At 39.1% G+C, this 17451-nt stretch overlaps 1 protein-coding gene across 5 annotated transcripts in view; it reads left to right on the forward strand.

Moving 5' to 3' along the window:
- Positions 1 to 17451, forward strand: part of TRAK2 (trafficking kinesin protein 2) — a 35842-nt gene that overhangs the window by 2577 nt on the left and 15814 nt on the right. Inside the window, exons 2-7 of one of the 5 annotated variants that reach the window (XM_035137273.3) lie at positions 6756 to 7044; positions 7742 to 7936; positions 14180 to 14233; positions 14755 to 14831; positions 15707 to 15823; positions 16252 to 16461. In XM_035137273.3, the coding sequence (XP_034993164.2) occupies positions 7008 to 7044; positions 7742 to 7936; positions 14180 to 14233; positions 14755 to 14831; positions 15707 to 15823; positions 16252 to 16461 (690 nt within the window). In that variant the 5' untranslated portion in view covers positions 6756 to 7007. Of the gene's footprint in view, positions 1 to 6755; positions 7045 to 7741; positions 7937 to 10743; positions 10948 to 14179; positions 14234 to 14754; positions 14832 to 15706; positions 15824 to 16251; positions 16462 to 17451 lie in introns of those variants that run through there. The other 4 variants (XM_035137275.3, XM_088673248.1, XM_060281660.2 and 1 more) reach the window with 4 other exon arrangements.

Raw genomic sequence — 17451 nt, forward strand, 5'->3', positions numbered from 1 at the left:
GCTTACCGTGAACATGCACTTAACCCCTGCTTTGGTCTTTCCTGCTGGTGAACTGGAGCAGCAATCCATGATCCTTGGCTTAGCATTGCATCTGAAATGTGGGGTAATTGTTTATTTCATTAGTAAGCCAGAAATAGATCTTGGCTTCAGATTGTGGTTTGTTGGTGCAAAACATACTATAATCCCTGTTACAGATGCAACACTTAGCCAAGGATTGTGATTTGTGGCTGAGACTCGTGGGGGATGCGGAATCCAAATGGGAGTGATGTGGGTATTTATGGTAAACTATGGTTTGCCATGGTGGGGCAATGCAGCCATTGCTTGAAACAGTAGGTGCAAAGTTATTTAAAGCTAACTGCAACATAACAGCAGTAATGATAAATCTCTCTGCATTGGGGGTGCTTGATGTTTTTTGGGTCAAGGGATGCATCAACCAATGTATCTATTGAAAATCACATGGTATAGAATATATATAGTAGCTGTGGCCAAGCTGTAAAAGTGGCCATGACTGAGGTAGAAACATAATGCTTTTTGTTTTTCAGTACCAAAAGACTACTGTACATGGAAATTTATAGTTGACTATTTTGAATACAGTGCATGACATCCTACAATACATATACTGTATAACTATATTTATTCCGAATGAGATTGCTGTGTCTGTTTTTCTTCCTCAAGGTCACTTGTAGCAATATTGCCATGCATAATAGCAGATAGCATGGGCAACAGGAGAAAAAGTTTCTCATACAGTAATTTGGAAAACAACAACAACCCTGCAATTATTGTATATATTTAAACGAATTCCATCAGAAAAAGTATTTCTCTTCCATTAAGCCCCCATATTCATTCTGCTCTGCCCATGTTATTCCTTATTCCATTAAGCCAGGGGTCCCCAAACTTACCTGGCTTCGGGCCGGTTCCTATGGCGCCGATTGGGCGGAGGGCGGGGGAACGTGCTCCCATATACACGCGCACTCACTTTTTCTGGCACGGGGCGGGGCTGAGAATGGCTTCTGCGCATGCGCAGACGTCATTTCCAGTGCACCTCCGGGTCGGCGCGGCACTGGAAATAGTTTGTGTGCGTGCGCACAAGCTATTTCTGTGTAGCATATTTTTAATATGCTAGTTGTGATAATTTTGTGCCCATTAAAATTGTCCATAGTTATATTTCCTGTTTCTAAAGTAACAGAATGACTTTCAATCTGGAAAAGAAAGAAGTGCTAATGTAGCATTTTTTTCAATTTTTCCAAAAATTACCGTTTTTTTCCAGGCGGGAGAAACCCGGTGGGTTTTCCGAGCTTCAAAATTTCCGGAAATTTTACATCTCTACCCCTGGGTGGCATCAGTCCCACCTGGAGGCAAAAGAATGAAACCAAGCGGGCTGTGTAAAGTTAGTGTTATTTCTGCAAGCTTATTAAATGTTGAAGCGCTCTTTATATGATTGAGTTGTACTGTTTGAACAGAAAGTTTATGGTTACAAGTAGAAATATATCCAGATTATTTGTCATGTTTCAAAGTATGACAGATATAAAGTTGATCGTAAGAGTTGTTTGACAGTCTTTTAAAAGAGACTTACAGTGGTACCTCGGTTTGTGACCGCCTCAGGGAGCTTTGGTTTCTGACCACCGCAGTTGGGGAAGGTTCCATGTATGTCCCCCTGAGCTCCACGGAGGAAGGATGGAATGAAACTTCAATAAACTATGTCTAAATAAACTTCAATAAATTATGTAATACTACCTAGGGCAGCCATCTTTTAGTTTTAAGTACTCTCTTTCCTTGCCAGTGCACTACTCTGTTGTCATTAGGTCTTCACTAGGCTATAGGTACATTTTGATATGTAAAAAAATAAATAAATCTGGTGTTGAACTTCTTTATCTGGCAAATAAACTGTTCAGATAGTAATGGCATACAATTTTCTTGACTGCTTAGAATTGGAACGTTTGGTATTTGACTTCTATTTTGAAGAGTTGGACTTTGGCAAAGAGTAAAAATAGCTTAGCACAATAAAGAGGGTCTGCAAATAGCCATGGTGTTTGATAAGCAGCAGGTATTTCCTGTGATAAATGTTGCCTCAATATTTGTCAACAGTATGTGCTTCAATGTGTTTGGCTTATGTACTATGGTAACAGCATAGTCCTATGCACTGCTCAGAAATAAGCCACACTGTTCTCACAAGCGTTTCTTCCCATGTAAGCTAGTTTAAGATTGCAGTTTAAATGTTATTTTATGAAGGTTTTGTCCCTCACCTCAGTCTCAACACTGATCATAAGTGCAGGTTGGCAGTGACGGATATATGAACAGATATTCCAATCAATTAGTTCATTAAAATAAGTGAAAAGTGGTTTTAAACAGAAGCATTGTGGCTTAGAACTCTTAGTTGAACTTACTGTATGACTTCCTCAAGGCATTTTGCCAAAGTAGTTCACCTTTACCCCCGTAGGTTTCATGAAGCACTGATGCATTATTCAGAATCCTATTTCATTAAATATACTTGGCTCCCTTTGCTGTGCTAAGCTTCCGAAATATGTGTTGTATCATTTGTACTTAGCTGAATGTTGTGTGCAGGAGAAAACCTAGATGCCATTGCTAACGTGGATTGTGTATTTCTACTGCATCATAGGAGGCTTTTTAAAACAATTGTCCAAAGTTTAGTTTATAAAAATTATCTATGTCTACTTCAGTTTTGCTGATTTGTCCCCCCCCCCGACCCCCCAGTCTTGCTAGCTCTGTAAAAATACTAATAACAGATCATTTGGCAGTATTCCGAAGCTGGAACTAAAGGATGAATTGTGTCTGCCATTTTTGTATAATATCCCATAACATTGCTGGGAGAAGTCCCATAAGCAACGTCCACAGGTCAAGAATGTTTGCAAATTCTCCTCCTTGTTGAACAACTGGTATCTGAAGAAGTGTGCATGCACACGAAAGCTCATACCAAAATAAAAACTTAGTTGGTCTTTAAGGTGCTACTGAAGGAATTTTTTTATTTAACTGGTATAAAAATAGGCATTACTGAGCTATTTGTGGTCAGTTTACTACTTCAGTATGCTTGATTGTATAAAGTTTTCTCCAGACCAAACTGCTTCAGGGTGTATTTAAATACTCTACAGTACCATGAAAAAAAACTGCATACCAAGAGTTCAGCCTGTGATGAATTTATCCAAAACGTCATTAACTGATACAGAATCGATCCGTTGCATGATTTTGATATATTGTTGATCCATTCATATTGGGGGGAAATTAGAATCTGATGAGGAGTTTCTGCGGTATAATTTACTGAGTTACAGTATCAGAATAAACAGCATTAATCGCTTTCTGTTTCCTAATTTCCCGATATTGACCTACCGGTATATGAGTTTTTAAAAATGTAAAGAACTTCTCATATTAAAATATTCAGAATTAATCACTGAAAGGCAGCATACATATGAAGTGCATTGACAGCTTTTCAGCAGGATTACCATAATAAGGCCAGAGGCAAGCCAGAATGCATCACAACAGCTGTCTGAAAGTAGGATTGCCAGAGAACCAGACAGTAGTGGGAGGAAAATAGCATTGACTTCTGTGCCCTCTAACCTTTTAGTCAGAGGAAGAAAGAGAACAACATGGAATTATGTTTAACACTTTTTCTCTTTTTTTGTGTTTTACTGGTCCACATATTTACATTTTCCAATATTCTGACATTTCAAGAGAGTTTTACTGTCCCTTCATAATACATTTTATTATGTGCCTACAAAGTTTACTAGGCTAGATGTTTTTCTTGGACTCTAATGGATTTTATCATGCAATTTCTCTATTCTGCTTTTCTTATTGTTCTCTCCCTCTAATAGTTTCTCCTCTCTACACATGTTCACCACCTTACTTCTTCTTTTCACAAATCTAATAAAGTAGGGGGTTGGTTTAGAAAAGGCCACGTAAAAATAAGTTCGTCTTTAAGTTACCACTCACTGGTATAATTTGTTTACTCCAGCAGACTAAAATAACTTCCTCTGGAACCATTATCTTGCTATCACGCTAACAATGTGAGCCTACATTGAATATATAAAATTATACATTTCTAAAATATTCCTTGCAATTAAGTAATTTTAAAAAATTGTGATTTTGTACTTGCAGATTATGCTCGGATTGTCAATACGTATAATATCAGTGATAATAGTTATAGATAAATAACACAGCTAATATTTACTTAGTGATGGCAGTGGTTGACTGCTAAATATAAATACTGTATGCAATGTGACTGGATTGTTATTTTAAAGATGTTGAGAGTCCAGTATAGATTTTGTATTATTGCAACATCTTTAAATTGAAAGCAAGCAGATCGAATAGATACCTTTCAGATAGCGGGGAAATGAGGTTAATCGGTGATTAGAGATTTGATAGCTGTTATTATCCACACAAAGAACCTCTGTTTATGATTTCAGGATGCTAACATTTATAACATGACACATACAGAACCAGAATTGCCAGCTTGTGAGTGTGATTAGGGGGGATGACATCATATGCATGATGTTGCACACATGCAATGTTGGGAGGGGGCGTGGGTGGAGCCAAATGTAGCAGCAGCATGGCTTCAATGGTTGGCGTCTCCTCTTGCCGCAGCCGCCACCGCCGGCGAGGGTTGCTTTGACCCTCCTTCTCCTCCACGGCAGGAGGAGAAGAAAAGGACCTGGCCATTGAAGCCATACCACACTCGGCTCCATGCTTGCCCTCCCCCCCCCAATGAATTTCTGGGACATCCTCCCAAAAATGGGGGGGGATATAAGATGTGATAAGTGACTATTTCACATATAAAGTTCTTTTCTTTTAAGTTTTTCTCCAAGCACTGGAACATGCAGATTATGTATGTATGTATGTATGTATGTATATATATATATATATGTATGTTATTTATTAGTCACTCTTCAGGGCAAAGCCCTCACAGACCGTAAGAGAGAAATAAAAAGAGAACATCAGGCAGAGTAAGGAGCATGATAAGAAAACTGGATTAGATCACCAAAATTCTCTTAAGGAAATTACATGCTTCTGTATCAAATTGAATTGTTTTGTTTGTAATAGACGATAGTAAAGATAGAAGCTTCTAAGGCTTTTTTGAATACCAGAATTGCAAGGGCCAAATGAATGTTTATTGAAAGAGAGTTCCTTACTGTCAACCTAACTGATAATCACTGACAGGCACACATTCAGGACTTCAGACACGAATCTTAGATTATGGGCAAGGTTTTCTGTACAGGCAGTCCTTAAAATAATCAAATCCCAAACCATTTAGGGACTTAAAGGTCAATTTAAGTCTGGACTCTGATTTGAGTCCAGAAACACAACTGGCACCAAAGTTATGTTGCATGTTCATATCATAGTGCTCTTGGTAACAGTAAATATTGTTTTTGTTTTTGTTTTTTAAAAAAAATCACATTCTAGACAAATGATTCTATGAAACATTGGTTAACATTGCAATGGAGCTAAGTTTAAAAACCTGGTTATGTTTACTTCAGGAAACAAAGTGTTAGTGTTTGACAATAGTACATATACAAGGTCTAGTGTTTTTTTTAATAGGGTTAAATTTTGTCTGTGCTTCGTTTTGCTGCAGGAGGTAACATAACAAGCTTTATTAGATAGGGTTCCAACATATTAATAAAAGGAAGAGAAAGCTGATCAGTGTCCATGTGTGAATATGGGCTTTTTGTAGATATTTTTTTGAAATAATGGTCTTTACAGTTTACTCCACCTTCTTTTGTTTTGTTTTAAATATACAGTATCTCTTCTCTTTAGAAGTAACTACTGTAATGTACTTATAAGAGGAGGCAGCTGTTTTCTTTGCTTCTGTAATACACATTAAACTACTGTGTTAATTTCAATTTTTGTAGAAAATAGATCACATGTGAGAAAAATATATAATTATGCCAGCTCCTCACAGCAGCAGTGAAAGGTGCAAGTTCAAATAAATAGGTTGCTTGCTTAAACCCCATGTGCTTCTAAACAGCATATAGAGTCCCTTTGGAGTGCTCCAGTTAATAGATATGTGATTATTAGAGATTATCCTTTAAATTAATACAAAGCTTCAGACCCCTAAAAAGAATGTGGTAGTACTTTATTATTCATAAAGTTGTCCTGAAATATCTATAATATATTTGGGGAATTTGTGAACTGAATTAACTGGGGCAAATGTGTAATGTTGACCAGGGCCGTCTTAAGCACCTCTGGCACCGTTTTCCAGGGCGGCCGGGCTCAGCGCGGTCGCCGAGGGCGGGCTTGCTGCGTGGCGGGCCGGCGCCATGGCGCCCTGCGCCACCCAGCCTAGCCGTAGAGCCAGCCCTGATGTTGATAAATAAATAAAACTTTATTCGCATTAGCCAATGGCCATAGCAACAATAAAACATTACAGTATATGCAGAAAAGGAAATTTCTTTTAATAATGATAGCTTAGTTTATGGCATATCTAATTAAGAAGATATTTGGGGCACTGTTAATTATCTGCAACCTGTGGGCAGTCCTTGGGAGTTGATTCATGGTTCCAGGGAGAGATTTATCAGTGGAAACAGATAAAAGACTTGATGCCATTTCCAGTCCTGCAGCTGTTGAACATGACTAATTGTAAGAAAGTTGTAGGTGCTGTACAACTTGACTTAACTATTTCTGTAAAATCCTTAAGTAGTAAGAGCTATGAATTGTGAACCCTGCCTGTGTTTCTTAATAGAATGGCTTCCTGACATTTTGTTCAGCTTAATGTCTAAAACTGAAATTTTTCCTTTTGAATTCATTTCAAGATGGTGGCTGATCCAGGCAAGATAATCCAGGCAACATAAAGATCATAATATTCAATGATGTGCAAGTTTCAAATGTGTCACCTTGGACCTAACATGGTGGAAGAAAGAAGCACATACTAATAAATGCCAGTGTCTAATGGCTGTTGTCTACTCTGGTTTTAAACCAAAACAATCAACCAAAATGAGAAGGAGCAACATGCAATGTGCATACAGGATGCGGTTTCCAAATAACTGAAGTGTGAAGCAAACCTCATGAATTTCAACCACAGAGATTCAGAAAACATCACTGGTAAGTTGAAAAGCAGGTAAAAGGCCCAGGTATACCACTCTGGAATCCATTTTTGAATGAAGGGCAGTTTCTAAAATTTAAAAGTATTTGTCACTCCAATTGTTATAAACTGTTTGGATTGAAAAAATGGGACAGATAGTTACACAGCCTGGATGATCCCGTCATCTATACAGTACAAGTAAAAGTGCTGCTCGTTTAGAAGGTTTTTTTTAAAATAAATAAATAAATAAATACACGAGTTGCAAAGGAAAATGGTCACTAATCTACTGCAAAGATTTATGTACTCACAGAACCTTTATCCAAATAGTGATCTGATCTGATCTACAGCTTTAATATAAAATAATGCATAAAAGCATTTCTTCTCTTTAGTTAATAATGCATTTCACATTCATCAGCTGGAAAATGTGTAAACTGGGGGGAAACCCACGTAGATGCATTTTAGTAGTTTGGTGCTGACAAAGCTGCTACTTTCTTACAGTGTTTAGTTAGATGTACTAAGGATTGTGCTGTTTCTGTATAGCCTAGGTTTAAATCACTATTGATAAGCTATCATGGCTGCTTTTATTGTCAAAGCAGAGAAAATAAATAGTTCCTGTAGTATTTATCCTAAAGCAGATTGGTATCATGATGCCTGCCTATATATATATATATATATATATATATATATATATATATATATATATATATGCCTTTTTAGATGTTTGTCCTAATGAAGATCTCGCTGAAGTTGAGCTGGTGAGCATGTTGGAGGAACAGCTGCCTCAATACAAGTTACGTGTGGATTCTTTATGTCTCTCTGAAAATGCTGAGTGGACCCAGTCTCCAGGCTGCCACAGCCATGTCTCTGAAATCTCTTCTCCGGTTCTTTCTGAAGAGACCATCCGTTACATGAGTAAGTGCTTTTGCTCACTGCCAGGAACTGAAATGATAAATATAACTGAACTACTTAGATAATGCCCTAATCAAATCCCTGTTCAGCTTAGCTTGACCTTTGTGACACTGGACAAAGTGAGAGTTATAGTGACCTGACAAGACTGTAGAAATTTCGTACAGTATAAGTTCTGTATATCTGGGGTCCCCAACACAGTCCCCAGAGGCATCAATATATCTTTGGGGATCTTCGACACTCGCCTGTTCCCTGCATTTTTTTGTTTACTCTGCTGAGTTGCTGTAGAGTAGTAGCTCTGAAACCAATGCAGCCACCTTTCATTTCCGCACCAAACATTGTTGGGCTCCTGCACCCCCCAACTGGCGTGATCAGTGATCAGAAATTATGGAAATTACCACATCTTAAAGGCCGCAGGTTAGTCTCCCCCCGCTGTGATAAATATAAATGCAAGCTAGAAGTGCAATCTATACAAGTTTACACAGATATAAGTCCAGTTGTATTAGTGGGACTTCTAGGTGGGCATGCATAAAATCTTTCCCTTGTTATGAAATTTAATCAGTTTCTAAGAGCAGTTGAAGGCCATATAATAGTGAGAACCAATACTGCTCATTAGTTAGTTTGTGGTTGCACTGAAACTTGAAAGTTTCTCAGGTCAAAGCTCTTAACTTCATCCTTGAAACCATATTGGTTTCACGACATGTTCTGCAGTGGAAGGTCTCTAAGCAATTCCAGATGAACATTGCATGAGTTCACATATTTTCAATACACACACCCAAAATATGTTTATTTCCAAATGTAACAGCCTATAAAAGGTAGGCACAATGCTGGTAGCGATTCACAGTTTATACATTTTGGTCAGAGTTACAAAAGAACATAGCTTATGGGGAATAAGTTGTTGGTTATACCTGAGAGAATTACCCTGTGTTATATGCAAAACCCTTAAGATAAACAGCCCCTTGGTATCTTTTTTTCTTTCATAACTTGATTATACAACACTAACAATGTGGGTCTGGTTAAATATTGGCTTAAACAACTTTTTATTACCATGTTTTTCACCTTCACTCTTTAAGCTATTCTATCATCATAAAAATATTTGTTCAATGTGCTGTGGGTAGGTGTTCACATTTCTGGATTCTTATAACTTAATTTTGCCAAAATGTTGAAAAGAGCCTTATGAAATGTTGGTTATGTTTGACAGAGCTTGAAAAAGTAGGCTTGGGCCCTCAGCAGGAAACAATTTGCTGCATAATAATTGCTTTGGTCATTTTTGAACTTAAAAAGTAGTATAAAGTTAAATAACCCCAATCCAAGAGCTGGGATTGTCTTTTTCAGACCAGAAAAATGTGAATGCACATAGATGACTTGCACATATTTCTGCATGGGATCATGCAGATGTGTAGTGAAGTGTGTGTCATAAGTAAACCTTGTGTTTTTCCACAAAAAACAAATTTGCAATACAGTACTGTATACAAGGCTTAAAAATTACAGCTCTTCTACACTCTTGGACTGGAGGTGGTAAAGGCAATTACGGTCAACTCACAACTGAAACCTTTTTACCTTCCATGAATTCAGCTTTACGTGCTTGGCCAGGGGGAGGGGGCATTCAGGGGGGAAAACATCAGCAATCCCACCTGTCATTGCACTTGGGAGAGCATCTGGAGGTGCAGGGAGTGTGTGTTTGACTATACACTATTTTGGCTCTATGCTCTTATCTCTAGAACTTAACCCCAATGTAATTGGCAAGTCGTCTGTATTTTGAGAGGGTTACCGTAATTTGTTTGGCTGTTCTGGTTATATGAAGTTGATAATGAGCTGGATCCATGGCTGCTTAAAATGTATCTTGGTCTCATACTATTGTATTCATAAATTGATTAGTTTCGAGATGAACACATAACCACTTTGGGCTTTCTCATGCAATGCAAAGTATACCATTTATTCTTTCTTCCTGATGTTTCCCCATCGCTCCCACCCCCAAAACTCACTTAAAAACTCACACTCCCTGTTGTTACTACCCTCATTTAAAAAAAACAACAACTAGGGTTTTGGTTTTTTTTAAACCAGAAATGCAAAATACACATTGTGTGCTTTTAGTAAGCCATTGCAGAAATGAACTAGTGGTGTACATCTCTTATTTCTTTCCTTTCCTCACTCCTTCCTCAGAACAATATAAATATAATATAACAGTTGGGGACAGGTTTCACACAGAAATGCTGCTCATTCATAGGCAGCTAGGAAGTAGGAGAGATACTTTGCTTGGGTTTGTAACATCTGGATGTCTCATTGTGGTTTCTGTATTGCTTGATCTGAGATTATAAATCACAGTCCTTAGATTGTGAGCCATTAGGGGTCATGGCTATTTTTAAAAATGCTGTAAACTACTCAGGGCTCTTGGTATAGAATGGGATATAAATTAAATAAATACATAAAACAAGGAATGTAAGGAAAGTAGAGGATAGAAATTATTATTTACAAAAAAGGAATGCGTGCATTCCTGTTTAAAACTAATTATACAGCTTTGGTGAATTTACTGTATCCATAGCAGTATTTAATTTAGCAGGGCAGAATCAGCATTGCGTCGGATTAGAGTACTCTATGAACACCTACAGCATAAGAATAAATAAGAAATCGAACTTCTATAGGAGGATTAGATCAAATTGCAATGCTGCATATTTTTAGAGTTCTGAATCTAGGGAACTACAGCATCATTTTTCTAATGTGCTCTGAACTCACTGTGCTAATAGTATAGTATTGCAGTATAGCTCCTCCCTGCTTTATGGCACTGCTGCTCAGGAATGTTTATTTGCTAGACAACTTGAGTACTGGTAAATATTAGAGAGTTCTTGTGTTGTGGCACAGAGGCAGTGCCTGCTGTAGAAGGAAAAACACTGAACAAGCAGTGCTTCTTGGGCATATTCTCAACTGCTCCATATACATATGCTGGCACTCGGACATGGCACTAGACCACAGAGACATGAATCAAAATGAAGAGCTGCTTACAGCTGTCACTCTACAGGGTAAGTGGCACATAAATAGATTCCTCTTATCCTGATTTTAGGCTAACTACAAGTTATCAATCCAGAATAATTTTGTAAAGTTGTAGTTGACTGTTGGAATAGCATGGTGGTAATCCTGACCAATCTCTATAGACACAGTTTGAATCTAGCCTCTGCCATAAACTCACTGAGGCTGAAATCCTGACCCATTTACCTTGGGAGTAAGCTGCGTTGAATTCATTAGGATTTACTTCTGAGTAGACATGAGTAGAACTGCACTGTTTGTGGTCTTAGTAAGCATTCTCTCTCTTAGCTTTTGAGGGAAAGATACAGAATTAAATTATATGTCTTCTGCCTGGGAGCTAAAAAGCTTCTTAGGTTTATACAAGGGACTGACAAGATGTCCAGTAAGATCGTAGACTTCTTTTCTTACTTTGATCTTTCAATATTCGTGGCATTTTTGTCATGTTTGCTTATCAGTAAGTCATACACACCAAGAACAAACTTTGAATTACCATTGTGGTTTAGAATGGGGAAGAAACCCCATTATTTTTGGTTTGGGCATAATGTTTAGCCAAGGATAGTGGCTTGTTTCCTCCTGGCACTAGTGTGAAAGATCAAAATGCACATGATCTGCTTGTGCATGGCAAGCCACGGTTTGCTATTACGTGTGAATCCTGCCATGGTATAATGCTTTTAAAATGTAGGGGTGTTACTGACCTATCTTACAGGATAGTTGTGAGAATTCCCTGAAGATAATGTTTGTGAACTGCTTTGAGAACGCAAGATTGCCAGAGCGCTTTAAAGAATTTGATAATACTGTTGGTTGAGAGCACAGCATCCCTAAGCAACTGTCCTTAGTACTTAAGCTGTGAAGGCATTTGCCCTTCCATTCTTTAAGAAAAATGAATTATTTCACTCCCTCTTTCTGACCTCTCCTCAAATAAGCTGTAAGCCATTTTGATATAAATAGAGTCGTTAAAAATATTTGCAATCTATGTGTTTACTGTTCTCTATGGCACACAGGGCATTGCTACTCTGTAAGTCAGAGAGTGCCCCGGCTATATTTTAGTGGCCTTTGCATAATCCATCACCATGGCCCTTTCTGGTCAGAGTATGGGTGGAAGTGCACAGTCTTCAAATTGTTATATATTTAAAACAAAACACATCAGAACATTCATAAATAATGTGAATTAACTATAACTAGGTTGGAGCTGTACAGCTTTGTTGGAGCTGTACAGCAGTGAAACAATGAAAAAACAGCTCAGTGTTCATAAAATGATGTACCCCACCTTTTAAGAAATTATTGATGTTGAAATAGTCAATCTTGGCTTGCTACGGTTCAGTTATCTATATTTGCTCTGTGGTGGCACACCTAGGATTTACACCAAGGGAAATACCAGGGCTTGCTTGCTATTGAACTGACTTTTCCTCCTACTGGTTGGAGCAGAGCCAGGATACTTTTGTTGCTAGCTTTCACAGGAAAGTAAGTTCACTCTCCAGGGGAAGGGAGAAAAAATAGGAAAGGTTAAAAAGAAGTTAACTTGAGACTCTGCTTATCAGTAATAACACAGGCTGAAATACGGGGACTGCAAAATATCCTTTAATGTTCATTGTATTTTGGCTCCCGCAAGCCCTTCCTTAGGGAACATTAGGCTGCAATCCAGTGCACACTTTCCTAAGAGTAAGTCCCATTGAGTAAAGGGAGACATACTAAGCTCTGCAATAACTGCTTTGAGGAGGCAACACTTGCTTCCTCTCTGTACCTTCTCACAGTAAAAGCCCAACATTCCATGCTGTGGAAGCCTACTAATGAAATTCTGTTGGGATGGAAATTATATAACATCTTCCTCTATCCACACCTGATGTAAATCATCGGAACCTTCTGTGATCTGTGTTAAAAGATTTTCATACACGTTGGATTAGATGCATTCCTTAAACTTTTTAAGCTGCAATCCTAAACACACTTTTCCATAAGTCCAACTATATCCGTGTGGCTTACTTTTAGGTAAATGTGCATAGAATTTCTGCCTCAGTGGGAAATCAAATCAGCTCCTACCAGCCATTGAGCATCATACAGTAATGAGAACCACAAGCATTATGTTTCTTCAGATACTTGTGGATAATGAACACTCTTTTTTGGAGGGTATTCAACTAAGTGTTCATCAAGTGATGTACCGACTTTAAAAGTCACATCTTTGCTTGGTGAGGTTCAGTTATCTATCTTTGCTGTGTGACATGTATACACTTAAACATCAGATCACCATAAACTATATAATTTGTTTATTCATTTGGATAAGTGACTGGAATTGTGTTGTCCTAGGGGGTGCTGGCCTCATTGTAATCGGTAATCTCATCCCCTGTGGAGGGCAGATGGCGGTTTTGTTTGTTTCATCGTTCTTTGATTATCCGCAAAATGAGAAAATAAGAAAACATGGTTGACAAATAAAAGTGTGCGCATAAATGTTTCCCAGCTACTTTTCTAATTCAGCATATATATATATTTAAAGCCTGATCTGAGGCCAGAATACAATAATAACAACAGTGTAGAAAGAGCCTCGTGGACTCAGGGGTTATCCATTCCGTTCTATGAGATGTAAACAGTTGAAGTGCTGCATGGCCTCAGTCTTGAGCAGGGGTAGGCAACCTAAGGCCCGTGGGCTGGATGCGGCCCAATCGCCTTCTCAATCTGGCCCACTGACGGTTTGGGAATCAGCATGTTTTTATGAGTAGAATGTGTCCTTTTATTTAAAATGCTTCTCTGGGTTATTTGTGGGGCATAGAAATTTTTTTATTTTATTTTTTCAAAATATAGTCCGGCCCCCCCACATGGTCTGAGGGACAGTGGACCAGCCCACGGCGGAAAAAGGTTGCTGACCCGTGGTCTTGAGATCCTATTGTGTGGCACTGTGCAGTGCAAATATTGCTGCATGTGGAGATTTTCCTGTAGATGCCACTCTCAAAGTCAACTCTGTCAAACATCTGCTGTGTGCACACATTCTGTCCAGCAAGGGATTCAGACCCTGGTGCTGGATGTACAGTTTTTACTGAGCCATTTCGTGCTTCTGCATGCAGATTAGCCCAGCTTCATCAGGATATCTGACATAGTAATAGGAAGTTCCTTGAACATTCAGGGCTATATATAGCAAGTATGTTTTGGTAACCAAACCACGAATCCAGAAACCACAACTGTTTTGTAACTATTGATGTTTTCCTTTTCCTCTTCTGCTTTTATTCTGTTCTTCTATACTAGCTCTTCTTGAACTTCCCCCTTCTTCCTTGGCTGGACCTCACAAACATGCTCAAGGTAATTCAAGTTTCTTCCTTTGCATGACAAGAGATGGTAGAAATTGCTCGTTGTTTAACTCTTCCGTGGTTGTCATGCTTTTTCTTAATCTTCCATTGCAAACCTTTCCATTAAAACTAATGGCTAAAGTTTTTTCCCCTATTCCTCTTGCTCTTTACTGCTCCATACTGTTACTGTTTCATGGTTTCCATATACATTCTAACATGTCTTTCAAGCCATCCACTAATTCTCGCAAGTATCCTGGATGTTCCCAAGTGTGTATCACTTAGGGATGCTGGGTGGTATCCAACACCCCAGCAATGGACTTCTATTTGCGCAGTGGAACGTCTTTCTCTCCTGCCCCCTCCATGTACCCTTAAAATCATCTCTGGGGAATTGGGGGACCCTTCAGATTTGGAGACACATGGAGGAGGAGGAAAGGAAACAAGTCAAATTGCATAGTGGAGTGAAGCATGCGGAGCACTGGATTCAACCCTCTGTGTTTTGTTTAAACCACATTAAGAAGTTCTTTCGGTTTTCAGTTCTTGGCACAGACAGACGAGAGCTGGTGACAAACAACTGCAATGATGTTGAAGTGGTCACACATCTGCTGGCTGAGGTACAATTATTATTTTTGTACTTGTTAAAGTTTATTTGCTATACATAGGAAGCTGCCTTAAGCTGAGTTCAAAGTATTAGTCCACCTAGCTCAGTATGGCTGATGCTGAGCTCTCCCAGACATACCTAGAGGTGCCCAAAACTGACTGAGCTACAGACATTCCTCAAAGCAGATGTCTGAGTTACAAGATCTCTTTAAAAAATTGTAGCAGGCAAAAAGATTTATGACTCAAGTCATAAACTGCTGTGCTACCAAGAACTGGTCTGAGAATTAAAAGGGAATGTTTAGGCAAAAATAAGTCACATTTTTAAAGAGCTGCAGATAATTATTAGAGGACGTTAAAACAGCTGGAGCTCACCGACTGAGTGCCAGAATCGCCAGGTTGGCTCTTACAAACCATGAGCCTTGATTTGAACGTCATGTCAAGAAAGGCATTGGCTTGCTGCCAAAAGTTGAGGCAACCGCAAGGGAAGAATGATTCAAACACTGCATTAGCTCCACGCACCAATGTGATGATTGTCCACATTAAACAATAGTTTGTTTGTTTTTCACTGGTTTGGTACGAATTTCCCAGCCCATTGTGTAGATACAGATAAACAGGCATATAAGAGATAACAAATTAGATCAGGCAAATTCTTAAGGAGAAGCAATAGCAAAAAGAAACTCTTATGGCTTTCTTGAATGGCAGGTCTGAATGGGTTAAGCAAATGTTAACTGGAAGATAGTTTCACATCTGCAGAGCTACCGTTGTGAAGGCCCTGTCTTGTGTGCTCAGAACCTAGTCAATTTTAACAGCAGGCACACAGGCAAGACCTTAAACGCAGATCTTAAATTTGGGCAGGATAATAAAGTCCTCTCTTGGTCTTTCTGAGCAGAGAGATCGGGACCTTGAATTGGCAGCACGAATTGGACAAGCCCTACTTAAACGGAACCATATCCTAACTGAGCAAAATGAAGCTCTGGAAGAACAACTGGGACAGGCCTTTGATAAAGTAAGTAGTATTAAACCTGAAGCATTTTAAGTGGCCGGAGGTGCTTGCTGTATGGTGGAAGATCAGATGATTGCATCAGACTAAACCCTCTACGGAATGTGTATTTATTTGAAACACAATGTGATGAAGAAGTCAAATCAGCCAGCAAATTCAGTATGAAAAATGTTGTAATGCTTGATCAGTGTCCCATGTACAGTGGGAAAAACAATGCTATAATATGTCTTGTGGGACAGTGTGGAACTTGGCAAGTGATTTAAGCAGAATTACTTGTTGAGTCTCAAAAGTATCTTCCAATTGGCAGTTCAGCATAGGTAGCTACTGAAGAGAAATGGGTGGAACCCTCCATCTAGAGCCCCAATTCACTGGGGGTGGTTGCAGTGTTGTGCATTGTTGACCATGTTCAGTAAAAAAAAGTTGTTTGAAATCAGGTTCACCAGCTGCAACATGAACTAACAAAAAAAGATGAGCTGCTTCGTGTCGTTTCCATTGCCTCTGAAGAAAGCGAGACTGACTCTAGCTGTTCCACACCCCTGCGCTTCAATGAGTCCTTCAACCTGTCACAGAGTCTTCTACAGTTGGATATATTGCAGGATAAACTCAGGGAACTGGAGGAGGAAAACATTTCTCTTCGGACAAAGGTAAGTTTAGCTACGCTCATATTTCTGTCAAGCATTCTTAACTGGAATTGGGAAACAGATCTTAAGGATCTAATAAAACTCAGGGCAAGCTTGTGATATCATCATCATTTCATTTCAATACTGCTTAACATTTTAAAGAAAATTTTCAAAGCAGTTTACAACATATTAAACCATCAAATAAAACATTCCAGAATAAAACAGATATAAAGTGTACATTCAGAACATTTAACAGGATGTTCACGTTATCTTAAAAGATTTCAAGATAAAACATCACGAAGGAGATCAACTGCCGCACAGAATGCACATTTAATGCAGCAAAGCTAACGGAAAATATCTTAGACATTCCAAAATAAAACATTACTAAAGGAAGTCAAATATAAAATGCACATCTAATTAACAAGAGAATAAAATATCATAAGCACAAAACATAGCTACTGTTGCTGCCAGTCCTGCCAATGGTGGTTCATGGCAGATGGCAGCTGTGGAAGCTCAGGCTCGATGACCTGGGTCTGCAGTAAGTGACAGTCAAGATCAGGCATCCCCAAACTTTGGCCCTCCAGATGTTTTGGCCTACAACTCCCATGATCCCTAGCTAACAGGACTAGTGGTCAGGGATGATGGGAATTGTAGTCCAAGACATCTGGAGGGCCAAAGTTTGGGGATGCCTGGTCAAGATGGTCTGTGGCTTCTTCAGCAGCCTCAGCTTTTGCAGCGGGAGTCAATCAGGGCCCCACCATTCCAGGCCAGGTGGAAAAGACCTGTAAGGCAGGGAGTAGGTCAAGATGGTCCTTGAGGATTTAGTTTAGAGTTCAGTCTCATAAACCCCATAGATACATTGTCTATCTCCACATTGTTCAGTTGGTTATTCTTTATATACTTAAAGGTAAAGGGACCCCTGACCATTAGGTCCAGTCGTGACCGACTGGGGTTGTGGCGCTCATCTCGCGTTACTGGCCGAGGGAGCCGGCGTACAGCTTCCAGGTCATGTGG

Source organism: Zootoca vivipara, chromosome 1, assembly GCF_965207765.1.
Source record: "Zootoca vivipara chromosome 1, rZooViv2.hap1.1, whole genome shotgun sequence".
In the NCBI taxonomy this organism is placed as follows: Eukaryota; Metazoa; Chordata; class Lepidosauria; order Squamata; family Lacertidae; genus Zootoca; species Zootoca vivipara.